This window comes from Pristiophorus japonicus, unplaced genomic scaffold (assembly GCF_044704955.1).
Source record: "Pristiophorus japonicus isolate sPriJap1 unplaced genomic scaffold, sPriJap1.hap1 HAP1_SCAFFOLD_383, whole genome shotgun sequence".
In the NCBI taxonomy this organism is placed as follows: Eukaryota; Metazoa; Chordata; class Chondrichthyes; family Pristiophoridae; genus Pristiophorus; species Pristiophorus japonicus.
In genome coordinates this window covers 306,318-331,071 of record NW_027253685.1, presented here as the reverse complement: position 1 = coordinate 331,071, position 24,754 = coordinate 306,318, and the positions used below count along the sequence as shown (strand labels likewise).

The following is a 24,754-nucleotide window of genomic DNA, read 5'->3' as shown; positions in this document are numbered from 1 at the left end:
TCCACGATAAGCTCAGGGATAGGAAGGGCCTTGTTCGCAAGTGAGCAGACGTTCTGGAGGGAGACACGGAGAGGGTCGGTGATGGCTGCCTCACTGCCAGCATCCACAGGGTCAGCACTGGAGGGGGGAAGAGAGTCGAATGGAGAGGAGATTGGCAAGATTAGCCTCTAGTGGAAACTAATTTGTGGTGAAGGTTGCACTAAACCTGCAGTACCATATTCAAGAATCTTAAAACAAAATGACAGTGTGATCGAGCGGGGCGAACTTGCAACATGAACCTGTTTTCTCTTCATCGGAGGTGATCCTCAGCTCTGCCTGCCCTCATCATCCTCTCTCTGAGTTAGAGAGGTTCAGTTTAGTGGGCGAGCAATGGGAGTCAGACCCGCCAGCAATCCCTATCCCCGCCCCAGGCACACCTTCCTTCCCCATTGTTCTGCTCCTGCTGACAAGGTTAGCCAGACTGCCAAACCAGTGATCAGCTTTGGTGAAGGATTCCGTGCTCTGGAGGTCAGGAGCAGTGTAACTTGGGGACTGGAGAATCCTCCATAAAGGCATCAACATCTGTGTGCAACCCCCACCCCCACCCCATTATATCACAAACTAATGCACATTAACATTCAGTCTTTGCCAACACAAGCCTGCAAATGGGGAAGGTGCAACCGCAAACATCCTTTGAATTTTACACAGAAATAACCTGCAACAGCGCAGGCCGTAGGGAAACCGGTAAGGGTCTGAAGACAAGAAATCAGACGGTTGGAGATACAGGGAATAATAAAATGAAAACATCGACCAGATAGAAACAAGAGAGAAAGGGGAGGGAGTAATCAGCAGGAGTGACAGCAGTAATCTGTCACTGGGCGGTGATGTGTGCGCGCGCGTGTGTGTGCGTGTATTGGGGAGTGCCAATGTGGGGTCACAGCACGGAGAGTGTTTATCTGTCACTGGTCGGTGATGTGTGCGCGCGTGTGTGTGTGCGTGTATTGGGGAGTGCCAATGTGGGGTCACAGCACGGAGAGTGTTTATCTGTCACTGGTCGGTGCTGCAGGCTGTGTGTCGAGCAGTAAGAATTTTTAAAGATGTTTTTCTTGTAAGGTCAATCCACTATTTGGAGTCATTAATTGACGTGGCTCCAAGATGATCAGGGCTGGGAACTCAACATCCAGGGGTATTCAACATTCAGGAAGGATAGAATAAAAGGAAAAGGAGGTGGGGTAGCATTGCTGGTTAAAGAGGAGATTAATGCAATAGTTAGGAAAGACATTAGCTTGGATGATGTGGAATCTATATGGGTAGAGCTGCAGAACACTAAAGGGCAAAAATCGTTAGTGGGAGTTGTGTACAGACCTCCAAACAGTAGTAGTGATGTTGGGGAGGGCATCAAACAGGAAATTAGGAGTGCATGCAATAAAGGTGCAGCAGTTATAATGGGTGACTTTAATATGCACATAGATTGGGCTAGCCAAACTGGAAGCAATACAGTGGAGGAGGATTTCCTGGAGTGCATAAGGGATGGTTTTCTAGACCAATATGTCGAGGAACCAACTAGGGGGGAGGCCATCTTAGACTGGGTGTTGTGTAATGAGAGAGGATTAATTAGCAATCTCATTGTGCGAGGCCCCTTGGGGAAGAGTGACCATAATATGGTGGAATTCTGCATTAGGATGGAGAATGAAAGTTAATTCAGAGACCATGGTCCAGAACTTAAAGAAGGGTAACTTTGAAGGTATGAGGCATGAATTGGCGAAGATAGATTGGCTAATGATACTTAAGGGGTTGACTGTGGATGGGCACTGGCAGACATTTAGAGACCGCATGGATGAATTACAACAATTGTACATTCCTGTCTGGCGTAAAAATAAAAAAGGGAAGGTGGCTCAACCGTGGCTATCTAGGGAAATCAGGGATAGTATTAAAGCCAAGGAAATGGCATACACATTGGCCAGAAATAGCAGCGAACCTGGGGACTGGGAGAAATTTAGAACTCAGCAGAGAAGGACAAAGGGTTTGATTAGGGCAGGGAAAATGGAGTACGAGAAGAAGCTTGCAGGGAACATTAAGGCGGATTGCAAAAGTTTCTATAGGTATGTAAAGAGAAAAAGGTTAGTAAAGACAAATGTAGGTCCCCTGCAGTCAGAATCAGGGGAAGTCATAACGGGGGAACAAAGAAATGGCAGACCAATTGAACAAGTACTTTGGTTCAGTATTCACTAAGGAGGACACAAACAACCTTCCGGATATAAAAGTGGTCAGAGGGTCTAGTAAGGAGGAGGAACTGAGGGAAATCTTTATTAGTCGGGAAATTGTGTTGGGGAAATTGATGGGATTGAAGGCCGATAAATCCCCAGGGCCTGATGGACTGCATCCCAGAGTACTTAAGGAGGTGGCCTTGGAAATAGCGGATGCATTGACAGTCATTTTCCAACATTCCATTGACTCTGGATCAGTTCCTATCGAGTGGAGGGTAGCCAATGTAACCCCACTTTTTAAAAAAGGAGGGAGAGAGAAAGCAGGGAATTATAGACCGGTCAGCCTGACCTCAGTAGTGGGTAAAATGATGGAATCAATTATTAAGGATGTCATAGCAGCGCATTTGGAAAATGGTGACATGATAGGTCCAAGTCAGCATGGATTTGTGAAAGGGAGATCATGCTTGACAAATCTTCTAAAATTTTTTGAGGATGTTTCCAATAAAGTGGACAAAGGAGTACCAGTTGATGTGGTATATTTGGACTTTCAGAAAGCTTTTGACAAGGTCCCACACAGGAGATTAATGTGCAAAGTTAAAGCACATGGGATTGGAGGTAGTGTGCTGACGTGGATTGAGAACTGGTTGTCAGACAGGAAGCAAAGAGTAGGAGTAAATGGGTACTTTTCGGAATGGCAGGCAGTGACTAGTGGGGTACCGCAGGGTTCTGTGCTGGGGCCCCAGCTGTTTACATTGTACATTAATGATTTAGACGAGGGGATTAAATGTAGTATCTCCAAATTTGCGGATGACACTAAGTTGGGTGGCAGTGTGAGCTGCGAGGAGGATGCTATGAGGCTACAGAGTGACTTGGATAGGTTAGGTGAGTGGGCAAATGCGTGGCAGATGAAGTATAATGTGGATAAATGTGAGGTTATCCACTTTGGTGGTAAAAACAGAGAGACAGACTATTATCTGAATGGTGACAGATTAGGAAAAGGGAAGGTGCAACGAGACCTGGGTGTCATGGTACATCAGTCATTGAAGGTTGGCATGCAGGTACAGCAGGCGGTTAAGAAAGCAAATGGCATGTTGGCCTTCATAGCGAGGGGATTTGAGTACAGGGGCAGGGAGGTGTTGCTACAGTTGTACAGGGCCTTGGTGAGGCCACACCTGGAGTATTGTGTACAGTTTTGGTCTCCTAACTTGAGGAAGGACATTCTTGCTATTGAGGGAGTGCAGCGAAGATTCACCAGACTGATTCCCGGGATGGTGGGACTGACCTATCAAGAAAGACTGGATCAACTGGGCTTGTATTCACTGGAGTTCAGAAGAGTGAGAGGGGACCTCATAGAAACGTTTAAAATTCTGACGGGTTTGGACAGGTTGGATGCAGGAAGAATGTTCCCAATGTTGGGGAAGTCCAGAACCAGGGGTCACAGTCTAAGGATAAGGGGTAAGCCATTTAGGACTGAGATAAGGAGAAACTTCTTCACCCAGAGAGTGGTGAACCTGTGGAATTCTCTACCACAGGAAGTAGTTGAGGCCAATTCACTAAATATATTCAAAAGGGAGTTAGATGAAGTCCTTACTACTCGGGGGATCAAGGGGTATGGCGTGAAAGCAGGAAGGGGGTACTGAAGTTTCATGTTCAGCCATGAACTCATTGAATGGCGGTGCAGGCTAGAAGGGCTGAATGGCCTGCTCCGGCACCTATTTTCTATGTTTCTATGTTTTTTTTTCCTGGCGGTCACATCCACGCACCTTATTCCTTGCACAGGTCAGGTTCCTGCCAACAACAAAGTAACATTCATGCCACACAAGTGCCAGGCAATGACTATCTCCAACAAGCCAGAGTCTAACCACCGCCCCATGACATTCAACGGCAGTATCATTGCCAAATCCTCCAACATCAACATCCTGGGGCTCACCATCAACCAGAAACTTAACTGGACCAGTCACATCAATACTGTGGCCACAAGAGCAGGTCAGAGGCTGGATATTCTGTGGCAAGTGTCTCACCTCCTGACTCCCCAAAGCCTTTCCACCATCTACAAGGCACAAGTCAGGAGTGTGATGGAATACTCTCCACTTGCCTCGATGAGTTGCAGCTCCAACAACACTCGAGAAGCTCGACACCATCCAGGACAAGGACAAGGGCAGCAGGTGCATGGGAACACCATTACCTCCACGTTCCTCTCCAAGTTACACACCATCCCAACTTGGAAATATATCGCCGTTCCTTCATCGTCGCTGGGTCACAATCCTGGAACTCCCTCCCTACCACCACACGGACTGCAGCGTTTCAAGAAGTCAGCTCACCACCACCTTCTCAAGGGCAATTAGGGATGGGCAATAAATGCCGGCCTTGGCAGCAACACCGACATCCCAGGAACGAATAAAAAAAACACAACAATGTATTTATATAGTGCCTTTAACGTAGCGCGATATCCCAAGGCCCTTCAGAGGAGTGTTGTGAAATTAAAAATGTGATACCGAGCCACATAAGAAGAAATTAGGACAGGTGGCCAAAAGCTTGGTTAAAGCAGTAGGTTTTAAGGAGCGTCTTGAAGGAGGAAAGAGAGGTAGAGAGGCGGAGAGGTTTCGGGAGGGAGTTCCAGAGCTTAGGGCCAGGCAACAGGAGGCACAGCCACCAATGGGTGAGCGATTATGATCAGGGTACCAACTTCAAATGCCATTCAAAAGAGAGAATAAAAATGACAGAAAAGCCCCTCAATTCCTGCTCCATTACAATAGATTGCAGACTCTTCATTGTGCTGTCACCTCCAAGGCTTTCACTGGCCTGCTGATTAGAGTATTGGTGCCAGGACCTGACACACAGGATGCAATCAAAACAAGGTTTCTCTGAAAGGATATCTCAGCAAAATGAATTATTTTTAGCTGCTGCTGTACATCATCACATCAGGTCAGTGCAGCTTCTATGGCAACAGGCTAATCAGGACAATCACCAGTCCTAACCCCGACCTCCCTTCGCTTCTTTCCCCGGTGCAAGTAATCAGTCCGTGACCTTGCTTGCTTCAGCAAAAACTGATCAATATTCAACTTTCTGCTGTTCCCAAGACAATTCCTCAGATTCTCCCTTACCTAAACATTTCTCCTTAATCCTCCTCAGCTCAATATGTGCTGTCATTGCTAAACTGTCAAAGCCGCTATCTTCCAGTCAGACCTCATTAAATGGCTTCTGGTCAGAGCTCACCACAACTTGCAATATCACTCCTGTACTAACCCGGCCACACAGCACGCCCCGCCACTTTATATTTAACATCCATCGTTAGCAGACTTACTTCTTCGGTATCATTTAAAATAATATAGAAAATGCGATCTAGGGAGCTTGCAAATAACTAAAACCAACCTTTGAGTTATAAATATAGGTGACCGGAGAAGGATAAAGATCAAGTTTAGCAACAATTTCTACAGTTAAAGGGTGTCAGGTACACATCCATTGGAATCACTACTTATAACAGCCATCCCGATTAATAACCAACTGATTGCTCCCTCAGTGATCACAGCAATTCGACAGATACCATCTTGCATTCTGTTAACACACTGAAGATTTCCTCTGGTCGGTATTTCTAGCAAAGTCACTGCTCAGAATAAACACCCTTGCAATTTGGCTAGAAATAGCAGAGCATGTTTATGATCGGTTTATACAATGAGCAGAGAAATCTTTCTCCAGGGTGGCATTCCCCAGATGGTCTCTGACCATCTATACACCAGCACACCACAGCAACTGGGCACATCTTACGTTTGTGGCCTTCACTTCCCAGGACCAGTGGCGAGCGAGACTCTGAATCTGGGTCATCAGCTCCTTCCTCATCAGCTAAATGAGCGTGGGCATAATGATAACTGAGACCAGGGCGATTCTTGTAGCGCTTGCCGCAGACTGTGAAGAGGAAGATAAGAAAGTGGGACATTAGTCATGTACAATCATCATGGTAAAGCCATCTTTCAATTGCATTCATTTTTAAAACGTTAACTGCTTTAGTTGAATGAAATAATCAAAGATATATTATGAATAAAATACACAAAAGGAAAATAAAAAATAGGCAAGCACAGAACAGCTCGGCTGCAGTCTGTGCAGTTACTCAAACTCCAAGCAACCGCAAAGTACCTTGGTCAGATGGTTTTGAGTTATGCTTTTGTTTGTAACTATCTGAAACAGAGAAGAAGGAAAAAGAGAAGACAGAGTGAACTTCATAGAAGAGAGACAAAGGTAGCAGAGCAGAGAGGAGACGAGAGGCTTTCCACACATGCGAGAGAAGGGCTGTGGAGAGGGACCAGGAAGTGGACATTTCCACGCAAGTACTGCAATATGTTACTTACTGTCACACACATACGGCTTATCAAGGTCTTCCTGGGCAGCGCAATCGCTTTTTCTTTTCACACCTACCCCACGTGTCTGGATATTTAAAGAAAAGGGGTATAAATTTAAGGAGAGGGGCTATATCCCAATAACCATCACCGGATCGATTTCACAGACAGCAACACACACATTGGCATTTCAGTGATACACATGTCCACCTCCACTGTAAAAGGCATCCTGTGGCAAATTTGTAGATCTTTGTACTTTCAAACTCAATTTATTCCTTCAGAAAGGATTTTGAGCTGTGTCCTGGTGGATTCAGGGCTGTCAATAGTGGAGGCAGACATGGCAACAATTTGAGGGGATAATTTAGGAGCATTATAGAATGCTGAAACCCAATAGCTTAAATATGAGGTTTGCATGTGTGTACTGGTACCAACCAATCGGTGACAAACCGACAATACTGAGAAGCATAATTCTGACAGTTAAAGTTTAAAGAAAACTTCAAAATAAAAATGAGGAAGCCAAATTGAAGAGCATTGTAAGACTCAGTTACGGACTGGAAGTATAAGACAACACGCACAGCCTGATATCCCAGTCTGGTGTCAGCACCATCCCAGCAATAATGTCCACGGCAACGCAGATTCCTTTGGCTCATTGTGGCCAGTGTCTATCTATCTATTTTTACAATACTTTCACTAAAAGGCTAATGTTGATTCTGCGTTCAATTAGAACTGATAAATTGGACACCGAGGCTGAAAGTTAAGTTGAACATTTTAATTTTTAAAAAGGTCAACAGTACTTCCCTTCAATTCAAAACCAAATTAAAAACCAGCAACTTATATTTATATACTGCCTTTATCATCATAAAATGTCCCAAGGCACTTCACAAGAGTGCCAAAAATATATATACTTTGACACCGAACAGATAATCTGTTTATGGAAACTGGCGTTGATTGAGGGATAAATATTGGCCAGGACATGTGGATTTGCGTTCTTCAAAAGGAATTAAGAGAATATTTATCAGACAACAAGAATTCGAGTGGCCAGTAGTTCTGTTGCAGCACTGAGATATGGGCAAGTGTGTCAAACTCTGCTGGCTTGTGTATTACAGCATGGGACAGAAATGGGCAAACACGAGTCGAGGTGTGCATTGTAGATTATTTCCTGTGGTGCTTATCTTCACTCCCCGACAGTAATCAGTGCAAAGACCAGTTGTTGCAGCGAAGCAAAGTGGTTTATCTGGTGCAGTGAGAACCAAGGCATGTTGACACACGCAGTGTTATTGCCAGTCCTGGGCTGCACCAATACGTGCTGTCGGAAGGTCAAAGGTCACAGTTTCATATCACAAAATGATTGCCCACTTACAGGAAAGGTCACTGGGACATTTGTGCAAGAAAATGGTATTGGACAAAGTCTGGAAAGCAAGAGACTAGGGCCTAGAAATTGGTCTTGGTTGGTGGTGCAAAGTGGGCAGTATCGGATCAGATAGAATCGATTGGCCACCCGTTATACACAGCACCTGATATCCCAGTCCACTGCACTCACCGGGACTGAGCATCAGGCACTGCGTACAATGGGGGCCAATCCCCTCCGATCCAATACTGTCCACCCCACCAAATCCAACACCGTTCCCCCCACCCCGATCCAATACCGCCCACCCCTGCGATCCAATCACCCCCAATCCAACACTGCACCCCCCCCACCGATCCAACACTACCTCCTCCAATACCACCCCCCCTAATCCAACACCGTCTCCCCCCAACGATCCAACATCGACCCCCCTTCGCCCCGATCCAACACCCCACCCCCCCGCCCGATCAAACACCCCACCCCCTCCCAGATCCAACACCCCCCACCCCAGATCCAACATCCCCCCCCGATCCATCACCCCCAGCCCCCACCCTCCCTCAGGTGACCAAAAGCTTGGTCAAAGAGTGAGGTTTTAAGGAGCGTCTTGAAAGGAGGAAAGAGAGGTAGAGAGGCGGAGAGGTTTAGGGAGGGAGTTCCAGAGCTTGGGGCCCAGGCAGCTGAAGGCACGGCCACCGATAGTGAAGCGATTATAATCAGGGATGCTCAGGGCAGAATTAGAGGAGCGCAGATATCTCTGCAGGGGCGGGGGGGGTGGGGTTGGAGGAGATTACAGGGATAGGGAGGGGCGAGGCCATGGAGGGTTTGTAAACAAGGATGAGAATTTTGAATATGGCATATGGCAACTAAAATATGGCAGGAGTATTTTGAAAGCAGTGTATTTCTGCCCCTTGTTCTGTGGGACACAGCCCACATTCTGTGGACAGAACCTACCCGTGCTTGTAGTAAACAAACCAGAACTTTCAGTTTAGCCCTCAAAGTTCTACTGGAAAATATCGTTTCATTAAAAAAAAACGTCTCCGACAATCAAGAAGCAATTCTGCACCAAAACCCATAATTATAAAACAGTTCACTTGGCTTCGAGCATTTGAATTAAGCCTATGTATTACATACAGTGCACAAGAAAAGATAGCTTGTTTAAAATTTCTATCAAATTATTTTGCAGAAGCAAAGATGGAAATTACTAAAAACATTTTTTCAAATGCTTATTTTAAGAACTGAAAAGCTGAAATCCAAACTACTTTTATTTACTTCTGACATTTCTGCATGGTGCTTACCCGCCCTCTGGGCTTGGTTTTACGCTTTGGGACATCATCCTCCAAGTCTTCTAACTCCAAACCTTCCATATTCTCCTCATTGGCCAAAACCCTCTGTGACCAATAGAAAATGCAATTAGGACCGCCCACAATCCCACAGCATTATTTCAGCTGCTTTATGGAACCACACTCGTCAGTTCCAACATGCTTCACGATCCGTGTCAGACATTTCACAGAGGGGCACCTGGCTGTCACCGAGAGCATCGTGCAGGATAAGGGTCAAGGGTCAAGGGTCAAGGGTCAATGTGCAATATACAGATCAAGGGTCAAGGCCCTTCATGCAGGATACAGGTCAAGGGTCCAGGCCCATCGTGCAGAAACAGGTCAAGGGTCAAGGCCCATCGTACATGATGCAGGTCAAGGGTCAAGGCCTATCGTGCAGGATACAGGTCAAGGATCAAGGCCTTTTGGGCAGGATATAGGTCAAAGGTCCAGGCGCTTCATGCAGGATATAGGTCAAGGGCAGTCATGCAGGATACAGGTCAAGGGTCAAGGGCAGTCGTGCAGGATACAGGTCAAGGGTCAAGGCGCTTCATGCAGGATACAGGTCTGCACAGATGACTTATTTTTGTCTACAATATAAAGGGGACTGGGAAAAGACGCAAGTGTTTGTTCTCTTTCTCCCCCTCCTTTTCCCCTCAACGGAGCCCCTGGTTACACAGAGCTTATTACAATGTGCACGCCTAAAGAGAAGCACCTTGGTGCATTCAGTCTTTTTGGGCTTTCATCAACAACAAAGTCTTAATTGGAAACTGATTCATGCAAAGTGCTGCTTGTTGAATTTGAATTTAGACAAGTATCCTTGGTCTGAAGCTGCAGAAAAAAACTCAATGGAAAGAATTAATGTCAAAGATACCAAATGGTTTCCCGACTGAAACTGAAACACCAGCTTCTTCAGAAGCTGCAGTAAATAAACAGCACTTCAAAACAAGAAGTGCAGAGGTACAGGAACAGCTGTCAGCAGCTGCAGCAAGCATAACATCTGGATGTCATTACAGAGTGACATAAGGATCCGCTGGAGATCAGAGCTGGGAAATGATGCCGAGCAGGTGCACTCACACTTTCCCAAACGCACCCCAACAAATTCTTGTAACTACCAACTTCTGCAGATCCTGCTTCACACAGCATTGCGGGGGGAGTTAGCTGTAGTGCTGGGCCCTGGAACATCGTGGACTGCCCTGACCTGTGAGAACACCACCGCAGGTCGGGGCTATAAACAGAGCTGGACCGCCGGGCCCTGGAACATCATGGGCTGCCCCGACCTGTGTGAGAACACCACCGCAGGTCGAGGCTATAAACAGAGCTGGACCGCCGGGCCCTGGAACATCGTGGACTGCCCCGACCTGTGTGAGAACACCACCGCAGGTCGAGGCTATAAACAGAGCTGGACCGCCGGGCCCTGGAACATCGTGGACTGCCCCGACCTGTGTGAGAACACCACCGCAGGTCGAGGCTATAAACAGAGCTGGACCGCCGGGCCCTGGAACATCGTGGGCGAAGGAGCGGCAAATGAGGGTACGGGGTCCAAAAGAGCTGAGGGCCGAGGGACAGCATGGGCCAGCCCACACTGCGATGTGTGTGTGCACTAGGTCCGTGCAGCAGAGCAGGTCTCCAGACATCTTGGTTAACCCTTGCCACTGGACCAAGACCTAGCTCTGTCAAGCCCGTGTGGTGGCTGGTGTGCAACGGCCACCACACGTTAAAAAAATCCACGCACAGGCATCTTCCACCCTTCAACTGGAGTTCAGAACTGGAATATCGGGTCCTTCATTAAAACATCTGTGAACTCGTGGAAGCAAGTCATCCTCGTTCGAGGGACTGTCTATGATGACACGCCTGGGGGGGCGGGGGGTGGGATGAAAACAAAGGAATGTGGTAACCCAAGAGTGAGCATCATTTGTTTTCATCACACCTCTGGGATATGCAATCCTTCTCCAGATTTATTATTCTGTAAGCAGTAAGAATTGGGCCACAGACGCTACACAATAGTACGATAGAATGTTGTAGTTAAACAAAATAACAGCTGTGTTGTCAAAGGATGGAGTCAAACCCTCCACCTCTGGAACGTGTTGTACGGGCAGCAGCAGGTACATACAAAGGGAGACTCCAGCAAAAGTGAATCTAATCTGGGAAGACAATGAGCCAAGGCAAGTCCGAGCCTGGATGCATTTAGAATCATTTGACGGTTCTTTGATGAGTTTATGAGAACAAATAAAGATTGAATCTAGTGTTAGAAGAGTAGGGCACGACAGATCTGCTGGTCAATACCGTATTCATTAGAGAAATGGAATACAAGGTGGCAGTGCAATTTAGTTCCTCCAGTGATCATTGTATGAAGCATATGACAGGCCTAGACTTGTTGTTCGAGGTTTCCTGCGCTCAAGGACTCCAACCAGCAAAAAATCTACGCCCTTAGCTGGTGATCCAGGATCCAGGGAGACTCGTGCTCCTGCACCGCCAGGTCTAGACCTGTGCAGAGGCCGGGCATCACAGGGCGCATGTGGTTTGCATCACGTGGGCTGGACCAGCTAATGACAGAGGGGGCCCCCGTGGGCCGTGGGCTGGCCAATGACAGAGGGGATCCCCGTGGGCTGTGGACTTGCCTGGCCAATGACAGAGGGGATCCCTGTGGGCCGTGGACCAGCCCGGCCAATGACAGAGGGGGTCCCCATGGGCCGTGGGCTGGCCAATGACAGAGGGGATCCCTATTCATGCCCATGGGCATTCCGGTACAGAATGGGAATCACACAAAGGATATATTTACATACAAATAAATTAATTCAAATAGAATTTAGTTAACATTTAAAACAAAAATGTAACGTTGAAAAATAAATATAAATGTTTTAATGGGGTTAAGAATCACTGTAACTTATTTTACAGGTGCTTTAATGTTTAAATAACTAATTGAAAAAATGTATATTTACATTCATTTAAACTCATACGCAGGTAAAAAGCAGGCCTTACTTTACCAGGAGAAAGAATTTCATTGAGCAAATAGCCCGGCAACTCCGCCCACCAAAACCATTTCCCTTGCGTGCACTGGACAGGTCATCGGGTTTTCACACATGCACTGAGAGAGACAGAGAGGGAAACAGACAGACACAGAGCGAGAGACAGACAAACAGACACAGAGCGAGAGAGACAGACAGAGCGAGAGAGAGAGAGAGAGAGAGAGAGACAGACAGAGCGAGAGAGAGAGAGAGAGACAGAGCGAGAGAGAGAGAGAGACAGAGCGAGAGAGAGAGAGAGAGACAGAGCGAGAGAGAGACAGAGCGAGAGAGAGAGAGAGAGACAGAGCGATAGAGAGAGAGAGAGAGAGACAGGGCGAGAGAGAGCGAGACAGAGAGAGACAGAGAGAGACAGGCAGAGAGACACAGACATAGAAACATAGAAAATAAATGCAGGAGTAGGCCATTAAGCCCTTCGAGCCTGCACCACCATACAACAAGATCATGGCTGATCATTCCCTCAGTACCCCTTTCCTGCTTTCTCTCCATCCCGCTTGATCCCCTTAGCTGTAAGGACCATATCTAACTCCCTCTTGAATATATCCAATGAACTGGCATCAACAACTCTCTGCGGCAGGGAATTTCACAGGTTAACAACTCTGAGTGAAGAAGTTTCTCCTTATCTCAGTCCTAAATGGCCTACCCCTTATCCTAAGACTATGTCCCCTGGTTCTGAACTCCAACATCGGGAACATTCTACCCGAATCTAACCTGTCCAGTCCCGTCAGAAGCTTGTAAGCTTCTATGAGATCCCCTCTCATCCTTCTAAACTCCAGTGTATAAAGGCCCATTTGATCCAGTCTTTCCTCATATGTCAGTCCCGCCATCCCAGGGCTGCACTCCCTCAATAGCAAGAACGTCCTTTCTCAGATTAGGAGAACAAAACTGAACACAATATTCCAGGTGAGGCCTCACCAAGGCCTTGTACAACTGCAGTAAGACCTCCCTACTCCTATACTCAAATCCCCTAGCTATGAAGGTCAACATGCCATTTGCCTTCTTCACCTTCTGCTGTACCTGCATGCCAACTTTCAATGACTGATGAACCATGACCCCCAGGTCTCATTGCACCTCCCCTTTTCCTAATCTGCTGTCATTCAGATAATATTCTGCCTTCGTGTTATTGCCTCCAAAGTGGAAAACCTCATATTTATCCACATTATACTGCATCTGCCATGCACTCACCTAACCTGTCCAAGTCACCCTGCAACCTTTTAGCATCCTCCTCACAGCTCACACTGCCACCCAGTTTAGTTTATTTTGCAAACTTGGAGATATTACACTCAACATTTAGGTAGGAAAGACAGAAAGGAAAAGGAGGCGGGGTGGCGTTGCTGGTTAAAGAGGAAATTAATGCAATAGTAAGGAAGGACATTAGCTTGGATGATGTGGAATCGGTATGAGTGGAGCTGCAGAATACCAAGGGGCAGAAAACGCTGGTGGGAGTTGTGCACAGACCACCAAACAGTAGTAATGAGGATGGGGGCAGCATCAAACAAGAAATTAGGGATGCGTGCAATAAAGGTACAGCAGTTATCATGGACAACTTTAATCTACATATTGACTGGGCTAACCAAACTGCTAGCAATGTGGTGGAGGAGGATTTCCTGGAGTGTATTAGGGATGGCTTTCTAGACCAATATGTGGAGGAACCAACTAGAGGGCTGGCCATCCTGGACTGGGTGATGTGTAATGAGAAAGAATTAATTAACAATCTTGTTGTGCAAGGCCCCTTGGGGAAGAGTGACCATAAAAAATATGGTAGAATTCTTTATTAAGATGGAGAGTGACACAATTAATTCAGAGACTAGGGTCCTGAACTTGGGGAAGGAAACTTCGAAGGTATGAGACATGAATTGGCTAGAATAGACTGGCGAGTGATACTTAAAGGGTTGACGGTCGATAGGCAATAGCAAACATTTAAAGATCACGTGGATGAACTTCAACAATTGTACATCCCTATCTGGAGTAAAAATAAAATGGGAAGGTGGCTCAACCGTGGCCAACATGGGAAATTAAGGATAGTGTTAAATTCAAGGAAGAGGCATATAAATTGGCCAGAAAAAACAGCAAACCTGAGGACTGGGAGCATTTTGTAATACAGTAGAGGAGGACAAAGGGTTTAAATCAGGAGGGGGGAAATAGAGTATGAGAGGAAGCTTGCTGGGAACATAAAAACTAACTGCAAAAGCTTCTATAGATATGTGAAGAGAAAAAGATTAGTGAAAACAAACATAGGTCCCTTGCAGTCAGATTCAGGAGAATTTATAATGGGGAACAAAGAAATGGTGGACCATGAAGACACAAATAACCTTCCGGAAATACTAGGGGACTGAGGGTCTAGTGAGAAGGAGGAACTGAAGGATATCCTTATAAAGCAGGAAATTGTGTTAGGGAAATTGATGGAATTGAAGGCCGATAAATCCCCAGGGCCTGATAGTCTGCATCCCAGAGTACTTAAGGAAGTGGCCCTAGAAATAGTGGATGCATTGGTAATCATTTACCAACAGCCTATCAACTCTGGATCGGTTCCTATGGACTGGAGGGTAGCTAATGGACAACCACTGTTTTAAAAAGGAGGGAGAGAGAATACGGGTAATTATAGACTGGTTAACCTGACATCGGTAGTGGGGAAAATGTTGGAATCAATTATTAAAGATGAAATAGCAGCGCATTTGGAAAGCAGTGACAGGATCAGTCCAAGTCAGCATGGATTTATGAAAGGGAAATCATGCTTGACAAATCTTCTGGAATTTTTTGAGGATGTAGTGTATTTGGACTTTCAAAAGGCTTTTGACAAGGTCCCACTCAAGAGGTTGGTATGCAAAATCAAAGCACATGGTATTGGGGGTAATGTACTGACGAGGATAGATAATTGGTTGGCAGACAGGAAGCAAAGAGTCAGGATAAACGGGTCCTTTTCAGAATGGCAGGCAGAGACTAGTGGAGTACCGAAGGGTTCAGTACTAGGACCCCAGCTCTTTACAATATACAGAGAGACAGAGAGACAGAGAGACAGAGAGACAGAGACTTAGATGAAGGGGCCGAGTGTAATGTAGCCAAGTTTGCTGATGATACAAAGATGGGTGGGAAAGCAAATTGTGAGGAGGACACAAAAAATCTGCAAAGGGATAAAGACAGGCTAAGTGAGTGGGCAAAAATTTGGCAGATGTAGTATAATGTGGGAAAATGTGAGGTTATCCATTTCGGCAGAAAAAAATAGAAAAGCAAATTATAATTTAAATGGAGAAAAATTGCAAAGTGCTGCAGTAGAGAGAGACCTGGGGGTCCTTGTGCATGAAACACAAAAAGTTAGTATGCAGGTACAGCAAGTAATCAGGAAGGCAAATGGAATATTGGCCTTTATTGCAAGGGGGATAGAGTATAAAAGCAGAGAAGTCCTGCTACAACTGTACAGGGTATTGGTGAGGACACACCTGGAGTACTGCGTACTGTTTTGGTCTCCGTATTTAAGGAAGGATATACTTGCATTGGAGGCTGTTCAGAGAAGGTTCACTAGGTTGATTCCAGAGATGAGGGGATTGACTTATGAAGATAGGTTGAGTAGGTTAGGCCTATACACATTGGCGTTCAGAAGAATGAGACGTGATCTTATCGAAACATATAAGATAATGAGGGGGCTTGACAAGGTCGATGCAGAGAGGATGTTTCCACTCAGAGGAAACTGAAACTAGGGGACATAGTTTAAATGGGCGGCCCCTTATTGAGACTGAGAGGAGGAGGAATTTCTTCTCTCAGAGGGTTGTAAATCTGTGGAAATCTCTGCCTGAGAAAGCTGTGGAGGCTGGGTCATTGAATATATTTAAGGCGGAGATAGACAGATTTTTGAGCGATAAGGGTTATGGGGAGCGGATAGGGAAGTGGAGCCGAGTCCATGATTTTATTAAATGGCAGAGCAGGCTCAAGGTGGCCTACTCCTGCTTCTGGTTCTTATGTTCTTATGTAAATAGTAGTCATTGACCAGCTAATCTTGCCCATGATTCTCTACAGACATGGGAACAGTGGAGACTGTTCAAAGGCAGTCAAAACAGCTTTCAGCTGAAGTCAGGCAGACAAATGTTGTGAGTGATAGTTTATATAAAGAATCAGTAAAGTGAGACAGCTTGAAAGAGGCCCCTTGGTACAGCTTGGAGCTGGGAACGAGAGATATAAATCAAACTCATTGTGCTGGGGGCAGGCGTGGCCAGGATGATGCCTTTAGTGTGAATGACAAGGGTTTTTGACCATTAGAACCTAGTAAAAAGGGTGATTTTGTTGAAAACCATATATGGACACTGGCCAAGCAAACCTTTGAGAAGAAATAGGTTAAAACCTCGATATTCAAGAAATAGCGTTACACAGGGACTGCGGAAAGAATGGACCAAAGGTGACATCTCCTAGTGTCCGAGGTTCCAGGGTAAAGATTGCGAGGACAACTCGTTAAACCTCGGCTGTTGCAATAAATCTTCATCTATTGCTTGAACATACTGACTGCTGCCTAACTAGTGTCATGCCCAGGAACCTTTAATTCTACAGAAGCCTTGCAATTGTAACAAAATGGCGGTGTTGGGAGGGTGGGGTGAAAGCTCAGAGACTGCATCACCGAGCTGCACAATAAGGGAGGCTTGGCAGTGCAATCCAGTCTGGACAACATCACACCAAAGGGAGCATTGACTGATGGTGTGGAGTGGCCTGCTCACACTCAGTAACAAGTGTGGCAAGGCCAACGGAGAAACAGGCCAGATCGTGCCAAGGGAGAAAGTTACCAAAACAAGAAAAGACATGTAAACAGAATTAAGCCAATTGAAAGTGTGTTGTAAATGGTCTGATGACAAGAGGCTGCTTTTGTTGGAGTATAATTCCTGTGAATAACAAACTGCACTCCCCGGGGTGTGGAGCATCAGTACACGGTGCTCTGCAAACGGCCGCAAGGGACTCAGTTCCCGAAGGAGACACGATGGCGAACCTGAATTTCACTGAGTGTTTCTTCTTCTTTCGATTCATTTATTTTCTCCAGGGCCCCCCCACGAAGCAGAGCTTCCAGCGTGGTCCCTTCAGCTGACACCCCATCCTTCTTCAGGGAGATCTCCCCTTCTGTGTAAAGAGGGAAAATATACACATTACACAAACCCATCTGGAGATTCAAACACGCTTTGATTTTTTATGGCCTTGTTAACCTGCGTCACTACTTAGTGATTTGTTTATCTGTGCCCTCAGATCCTTCTGCTCCTCTACCCCATTTACACACTTACTTTCCCAGCAGTGTGTGGCTTCCTCATTCTCCCGACCAAAATGCATCACCTCACACTTAGCTATATTGAAATTAATTTGTTTCTGCAAGTTTAGTATTGTCTTCTGTAGCAGTTCTCCTGTCTTAACCCTCCAACTCCCCAATTTGGTGCTGTCTGCAAATTTTGAAATTGTAATTCCAATTCCAGAGTTCAAATGGTTTACGTAAATAGTGAACAGCAGTGGTCCCAGCACGATCCCCGATCCCAGCATGATCCCAGATTCCAGCACAATCCCTGATCCCTGATCCCAGCATGATCCCTGATCCCAGCACCGATCTCCGATCCCTGATCCCAGCACGATCTCCGATCCCTGCACGATCCCCGATCCTTGACCCCAGCACGATCCCCGATCCCAGCACCGATCTCTGATCCCAGCACCGATCTCCGATCTCTGATCCCAGCACGGTCCCCGATCCCTGATCCCAGCACGATCCCCAATCCCAGCTCTGATCTCTGATCCCAGCACGATCCCTGATCCCAGCACCAATCCCCGATCCCTGATCCCAGCACAATCCCTGATCCCAGCATGATCCCCTATCCCAGCACCGATCTCTGATCCCTGATCCCAGCACGATCCCCAATCCCAGATCCCAGCACCGATCTCTGATCCCCGAGCCCAGATCTATCCCCGATCCCAGCTCCGATCCGATCCCAGCACGATCCCCGATCCCAGCACCGATCTCTGATCCCTGCTCGATCCCTGATCCCAGCACCAATCTCTGATCCCTGATCCCAGCACGATCCCCGATCCCTGATCCCAGCACCAATCCCCGATCCCTGATCCCAGCACAATCCCTGATCCCAGCACGATCCCCAATCCCTGATCCCAGCACCGATCTCTGATCCCTGATCCCAGCACGATCCCCGATCTCTGATCCCAGCATGATCTCCGATCCCAGCACCGATCTCTGATCCCAGCACCGATCCCCAATCCTAGCACCGATCTCGGATCCCTGATCCCAGCTCCGATCTCCGATCCCAGCACGATCCCCGATCAGATCTCCAATCTCTGATCCCAGCACGATGCCCAATCCCCAAACCGATCTCTGATCCCCGATCCCAGCTCCGATCTCTGATCCCAGCTCCGATCTCCAATCCCTGATTTCAGCACTGATCCACGATACCAGCACGATCCCCCATCCCAGCATGATTCCTGATCCCAGCACGATCCCCAATCCCAGATCCCAGCACCGATCTCTGATCCCCGAGCCCAGATCTATCCCCGATCCCAGCTCCGATCCGATCCCAGCACGATCCCCGATCCTAGCACCGATCACTGATCCCTGCTCGATCCCTGATCCCAGCACCAATCTCTGATCCCTGATCCCAGCACCAATCACCGATCCCAGCACCAATCACCGATCCCTGATCCCAGCTCTGATCCCTGACCCGATCCTTGATCCCAGCTCCGATTCCCGATCCCAGCTCCGATCCCCGATCCCTGCACTGATCCACGATGCCAGCACCGATCCACAATCCCAGCATGATTCATGATCCCAACACGATCCCCAATCCCAGCACCGATCCACGATCTGATCCCTGATCCCAGCACAATCCACAATCCCCGCACCGATTTCCGATCCCAGCACGATCAATGGTCCCAGCGGAACACCATGACCCACCTTCTGCCAGTCTGAGCGACTACCTTTAACCCGACTGTCTGCTTTCTATTCTGCAGTTTGGGGGGGGGGGGGGGGGGGGGTGGTGGGGGAGAATAATAGGGGGATCGGGGGTGGGGGAGAATAATAGGGGGATCGGGGGGGGGGGAATAATAGGGTATCGGGGGGGGAATAATAGGGGGATTGGGGGGGGAATAGGGGGATCGGAATGGGTGGGGGGGATGGGGGAAACGGAGGGGGTGGGGGGGAATGGAGAGGGTGGGGGATGGGGGGGAAACGGAGGAGGAGTGTGAGCACAGGAACCCGGGGGGCGGCGGTTAGGAGACGGAGAGTTTGGGAAACCATTACACCGAGCTTCACAGGAAGGAAGCAAAGTTCGGAAACAATCACCATGGCAATAAAGATAAAGCTTGCACGGGGGGGGGAGGGGAAGAAGGAGATTCAGCCAGAGCAATCTTTAAATACATCAGTTACATGCAACTTATTTTATTTAAAGCGTATTATTTGGTTCTGAAAATGTTGAAGTGCAGAACTAAAAATAGGCAATTTGTTCGGGGTGGTTAATTTGAAACCCATATACAGATTGATGCTACAGAAAGGGTTCACAAATATATAAATGCAAGTTATTTTTTCAAAATGCAATGAACACAATATAGCAATCATTTTCTAATTCATTCGCGGAATAAAATCCATCATCAGTTGTTATTCCATAACGTCCCCATATCATTTGGCATGATGCTATCTGTGCTTGTAAGTATTACTGCCCACACTGTCAGAAGACAGAATAAATCTGTCGAGCACGATAAAAAAAGAATTAATTAAAACAGAAAAAACAAACCAGCTAATAAAATAACAGTGACGGAAAGCAGCTAAATAGTCGGGAGAATCGTCGATCATTATTCAGTCAACAGTGAATATGCATTGCCCCACAGAAGCCCAGAAGCAGCAGGAGCTGTCAGCACTGCAAGCTCGAACACAAACACACCCAGTCGCAAAGTGACCTTCACAATACAATACTGGATACAGGTGGGCAGCATCATTGGCATCCCTCGAACTGACGATAACTTGCTTCCACAACAAAAAGGGATGCGTTCAATGAGTTCACAGCTGTTTCATTGAAGGACCCAATATTCTCGATCCCAAACTACATCCTTAAGGGTGGAAGATACCTGGGCGTGGATTTTTTTTAACGTTACACACCAGCCACCACACGAGCTTGACAGAGCTAGGTCTTGGCCCAGTGGCAAGGATTACCAAAGACGACTGGAGACCAGCTCTGCTGCACGGACCTAATGTGCACACATATCGCCCCTGGTCCCAAACTCGGGCCTCTCTACAATCTCTCGCCACTCCTTCGCCCCGACCTCACTGCTCTTGCTGTACCTGCCCACGCTGCAATTAGCGACCTGGGCCTCTCCCGGGGCCCCTACCACCTCCTCCTCCCCCTGGGCCCTCAGGCTGTAAATGTACCGTAATGCTCAGAGTTATAGCGAATGGGCAGTGGGCAGACACACAGCCACCTCCTTCCCCAGCGACACACAAAACTGCTACCGCCCCCCCCCCACCCCACGGACACGGAGCCCCTCCACCTTCCCCCCCCGCGCGGACACGGAGAAAGTGAGAAAGCGAGGGCGAGGAGGGGAGCGAGGGCGAGAGAGAGAAGGGGAGTGAGGGCGAGAGTGAGGCTGGGAGAGCGGGCGGGTGGGCAGATGGGAGAGAGGGAAAGCGAGCAGGAGAGAGAACCTGAGAGATAAAGCACGTTGATGGAATACTGCTCCAGTGATGACAATGAAAAGTGTGGTCTTCAGCTGAGCGAGAGTCTCTATACATGGCCTCTCGCAGGAAGGTTCCACAACCACCGTTCCTGGGCCACTTGTAAAACCATGCTGAGCGACAATGGCTCAAGGTGGTTCAATGGGCTGTCTGGAGTATTGGACCACATAAAACCCAGAGTGTTGAGGGGCCTAGGATTCTTACTGCTCAATTCTATCGAGTTACCCTACCGGAAGCTGGTCAGCATGAGATCGCACATTCAGCGTTGGGGAGGGGGTTGGAATAGTAACCACGAGTCAACAAAGATGGCAGCAACAGTAAACGAGATATCCCTGTAAGGATTGCAAGGACTTGGCTAAATGGGAAACTTGTGCAGGGTCACTTGAGCATTCTGTTAACTGCGAGAAGTAGGCCATTGTTACTTGACCAGGGGAAAGTCTGAGCGTCCAGCACGAAGCAAGAGGCTGGGAATCACACCAGCATCAAAGGTCATTGGGACATTAGAATACAAGCCGAGAGATTTTAAACTCAGTTAGCCAGCCTAACGCACGTTTTAACGCGATTTGTTCCACGTTAAAAGTGCTCGTCATTAAAAGAAACCTCATAAAATTCCGCAAAGATCAAGAATGCCGGTTTCAAAATGTTGCCAAAGGTAAAAAGCCGCACCGCCTAAATTTGGCGGATCGGCAACGCATTCTCAGTGAAAACCAACGCGGGAGAAAAGCCGGTGTCGCAGCCTCAGAAACGTCGGTGAGTAGAAGACCTGCAATAAAGGTAGGTTGAAGTTTAAAAAAAAATAATTTTCCAGCGATTGATTACTTAAGGGTATTGTTAATGTTTTCTGATTGTTTATTTCTTTATTTTTGCAAATTTTCTGTGTTTTCACCGCTGTATTTTTGGCGATATCGGCCTTGCGGCAATGTTAACAAGGATGGCAGTTTCCAACACGAATCTGCCAGCACCAACGATTTTTATCAAGAGTCGTATTTTGGCGACATTTTTTATTCATATTTTGTAACAAAAATGACATTAAAAGAGAAATATTGACAGGCTGGAGAATTTCTATCCTGGACTCTGGCTCTGCTGGTGTATCGGAATTCACAAACTGGGAATCTTATAAACACTACTGCACAACACAGTGCATGTTGTTAGATCAGTGAGGTCGGAAATGTTTAACTACATTGCACAAACCCGTTCATCTCCAACTTCGTACAGTTCTGATCAAAGCTCATCGACCCGCCACGTTCAATCTGGGAAAACGCTACCCCAACAACAACTGGCTTTGTGTAGGTGAGAGTAAAAATCTGAGCCCCCAATCCAACCCGCTCAATTCCGGCAGGGCAAGGGGTGAGCGACCAATCCGCCTCGAGGAGGGGGTTCTTTGCTGAAACCTTTTAATGAGGCTGCGTGCCTTCAATTTAACATGGTTTCCATTTCGAAACACAGACGGCTGGGTTTCCCAGGCCTCGGCAAACGTGGCGGGTGACCGGGGCTTTCCAGCACAGCTTGTGGACCCACAGGAGCAGGGGAGTTCCCCGTCCAACAAGCTCACCTATCATCGCCCCTCCCCTCCTTCTTCCCCCGCACTCCTCCCCATCCCCTTCCCCTCCTCCCCTTCTAGCCCCCCCTTCCCTTCTTTCCCCCCCTCTTCCACCCCTCCCTTCCCCCTCCTCCCCTCCCCCGTCCTCCCCTCTCATTCTCCCCCTTCCCCCCGCCTCTCCTCCCTCCTCTCCTCCCTCCCTCCCCTCTTCCCTTCCCTTCTTGCCCCCCTTCCCTTCTTCCTTCTTCCCCCCCTTCCTCTCCTTCTTCCCCCCCTCCTTCCCCTTCCCCCTCCCCCCCCACCTCCCTTCCCCTCCTCCTCCCCCTGCCCCCCCTCCTCCTCCCCCTTCTTGCCCCCCCTTCCCTTCTTCCTTCTTCCCCCCTCCCCCTCCTTCTTCCCCCCCCTTCTCTTCCCTCTCCCCCTTCCCCCTCCCTCCCCTCCCCAACTCCCTTCCCTTCTCCCCCCATCCTTTCCTTCTTCCCCCCCTTCCTTTTCTTCTCCCCCCACCTTCCCTTCCCTTTCCCCCCCTCCCCTTCTTCGCCCCCCCCCCCTTCTTCCCCCCCTTCCCCTCCTTCTTCCCCCTCCCCTCCCCTTCTTCCCCCCCTTTCCCTCCCCCCCCTCACCTTCCCCCCCCTTCCCCCCTCACCCTCCCCCCCTCCCTTCCCCCCTCACCTTCTCTCCCCACCTCCCTTCCCTTCCCCCCCCCACCTTCCCCCCCTTCCCCATCCCCTTCCCCTCCTCCCTTCCCCTTCCCTTTTCTCTCCCCCTTCCCTTTTCTCTCCCCTTCCCCTTTCCTTTTCTCTCCCCCCTTTCCCCCGCCCTTCCCCTTCCCTTTTCTCTCCCCGCTTCCCCTTTCCCTCCTTCCCTTTCCCTTCCCTTCCCTTCCTTCCCCCCCTCCCTCCCTCCCCCCTTCTCCCCCACCACCCTTCCCCTCCACCTCCCTTCCCCCTTCTCCCCCCACCTCTCTTCCCCCTCCACCTCCCTTCCCCCTCTCCCCCCACCTCCCTTCCCCCCCCCCCCACCTTCCCCTTCCCCTCCCCTCCCTTTCTTGCCCCCCCTTCCCTTCCCCCCCTTCCCCTCCTTCTTCCCCCCCTTCCCCTTCCCTCTCCCTCCCTCCCTTCCCCGCAACCTTCTCCCCCCACCTCCCTTCCCCCCCGCTCCCCTTCCTTCTCCCCCCTCCCCCCGTTCCTTCTTCCCCCCCCTTCCCTTCCCTCCCTTCCCTTCCCTTCTCCCCCCACCCCTTTCCCTTCCCTTCCCCCTCCCCCAACCCACCTCCCCTCTCTTCCTTCTCCCTCCCCTTCCCTCTCCCTCCCTCCCTCCTTTCCCCCCCCCACCTGCCTTCCCTTCTCCCCCCTCCCCCTCCCATCTCTCCCCCCCTCCCCTCCCCTCCCCTCCCATCTCTCCCCCCCTCCCCTCCCCTCCCATCTCTCCCCCCCTCCCCTCCCCTCCCCTCCCATCTCTCCTCCCCTCCCCTCCCCTCCCATCTCTCCCCCCCTGCCCTCCCATCTCTCCCCCCCCTGCCCTTCCATCTCTCCCTCCCCCCCTGCCCTTCCATCTCTCCCTCCCCCCCCTCCCCTTCCATCTCTCCCTCCCCCCCCTCCCCTTCCATCTCTCCCTCCCCCCTCCCCTTCCATCTCTCCCTCCCCCCCCTCCCCTTCCATCTCTCCCTCCCCCCCCTCCCCTTCCATCTCTCCCTCCCCCCCTCCCCTTCCATCTCTCCCTCCCCCCCTCCCCTTCCATCTCTCCCTCCCCCCCTCCCCTTCCATCTCTCCCTCCCCCCCCTCCCCTTCCATCTCTCCCTCCCCCCTCCCCTTCCATCTCTCCCTCCCCCCCCTCCCCTCCCATCTCTCCCTCCCCCCCCTCCCCTCCCATCTCTCCCTCCCCCCCCTCCCCTCCCATCTCTCCCTCCCCCCCTCCCCTCCCATCTCTCCCTCCCCCCTCCCTCCCCCCCCCATCTCTCCCTCCCTCCCCTCCCATCTCTCCCTCCCCCCCCATCTCTCCCTCCCCCCCCTCCCATCTCTCCCTCCCCCCCCTCCCCTCCCATCTCTCCCTCCCCCCCCTCCCCTCCCATCTCTCCCTCCCCCCCCTCCCCTCCCATCTCTTCCCCCCCCCCTCCCCTCCCATCTCTCCCCCCCCTCCCCTCCCATCTCTCCCCCCCCTCCCCTCCCATCTCTCCCCCCCATCTCTCCCCCCCCCCTCCCCTCCCATCTCTCCCCCCCCCCACTCCCCTCTCATCTCTCCGCCCTCCTCCCCTCCCATCTGCCCCCCCTCCCTCCCATCTCTCCCCCTCTCCCCTCCCATCTCTCCCCCTCTCCCCTCCCATCTCT

The 24,754-nt window shown here is 49.4% G+C and overlaps 1 protein-coding gene across 1 annotated transcript in view; it reads right to left on the bottom strand.

Annotated features, from left to right (window-relative positions):
* LOC139250506 (zinc finger protein DPF3-like) overlaps positions 1-24,754 on the bottom strand; it is a 214,377-nt gene that overhangs the window by 63,694 nt on the left and 125,929 nt on the right. Inside the window, exons 6-10 of the mRNA XM_070872883.1 lie at positions 17,171-17,298; positions 9,158-9,250; positions 6,530-6,605; positions 6,318-6,359; positions 5,952-6,089 (exon numbers count right to left, since the gene is read on the bottom strand). Coding sequence (XP_070728984.1) covers positions 5,952-6,089; positions 6,318-6,359; positions 6,530-6,605; positions 9,158-9,250; positions 17,171-17,298 — 477 coding nt within the window. The remainder of the gene's footprint in view (positions 1-5,951; positions 6,090-6,317; positions 6,360-6,529; positions 6,606-9,157; positions 9,251-17,170; positions 17,299-24,754) is intronic.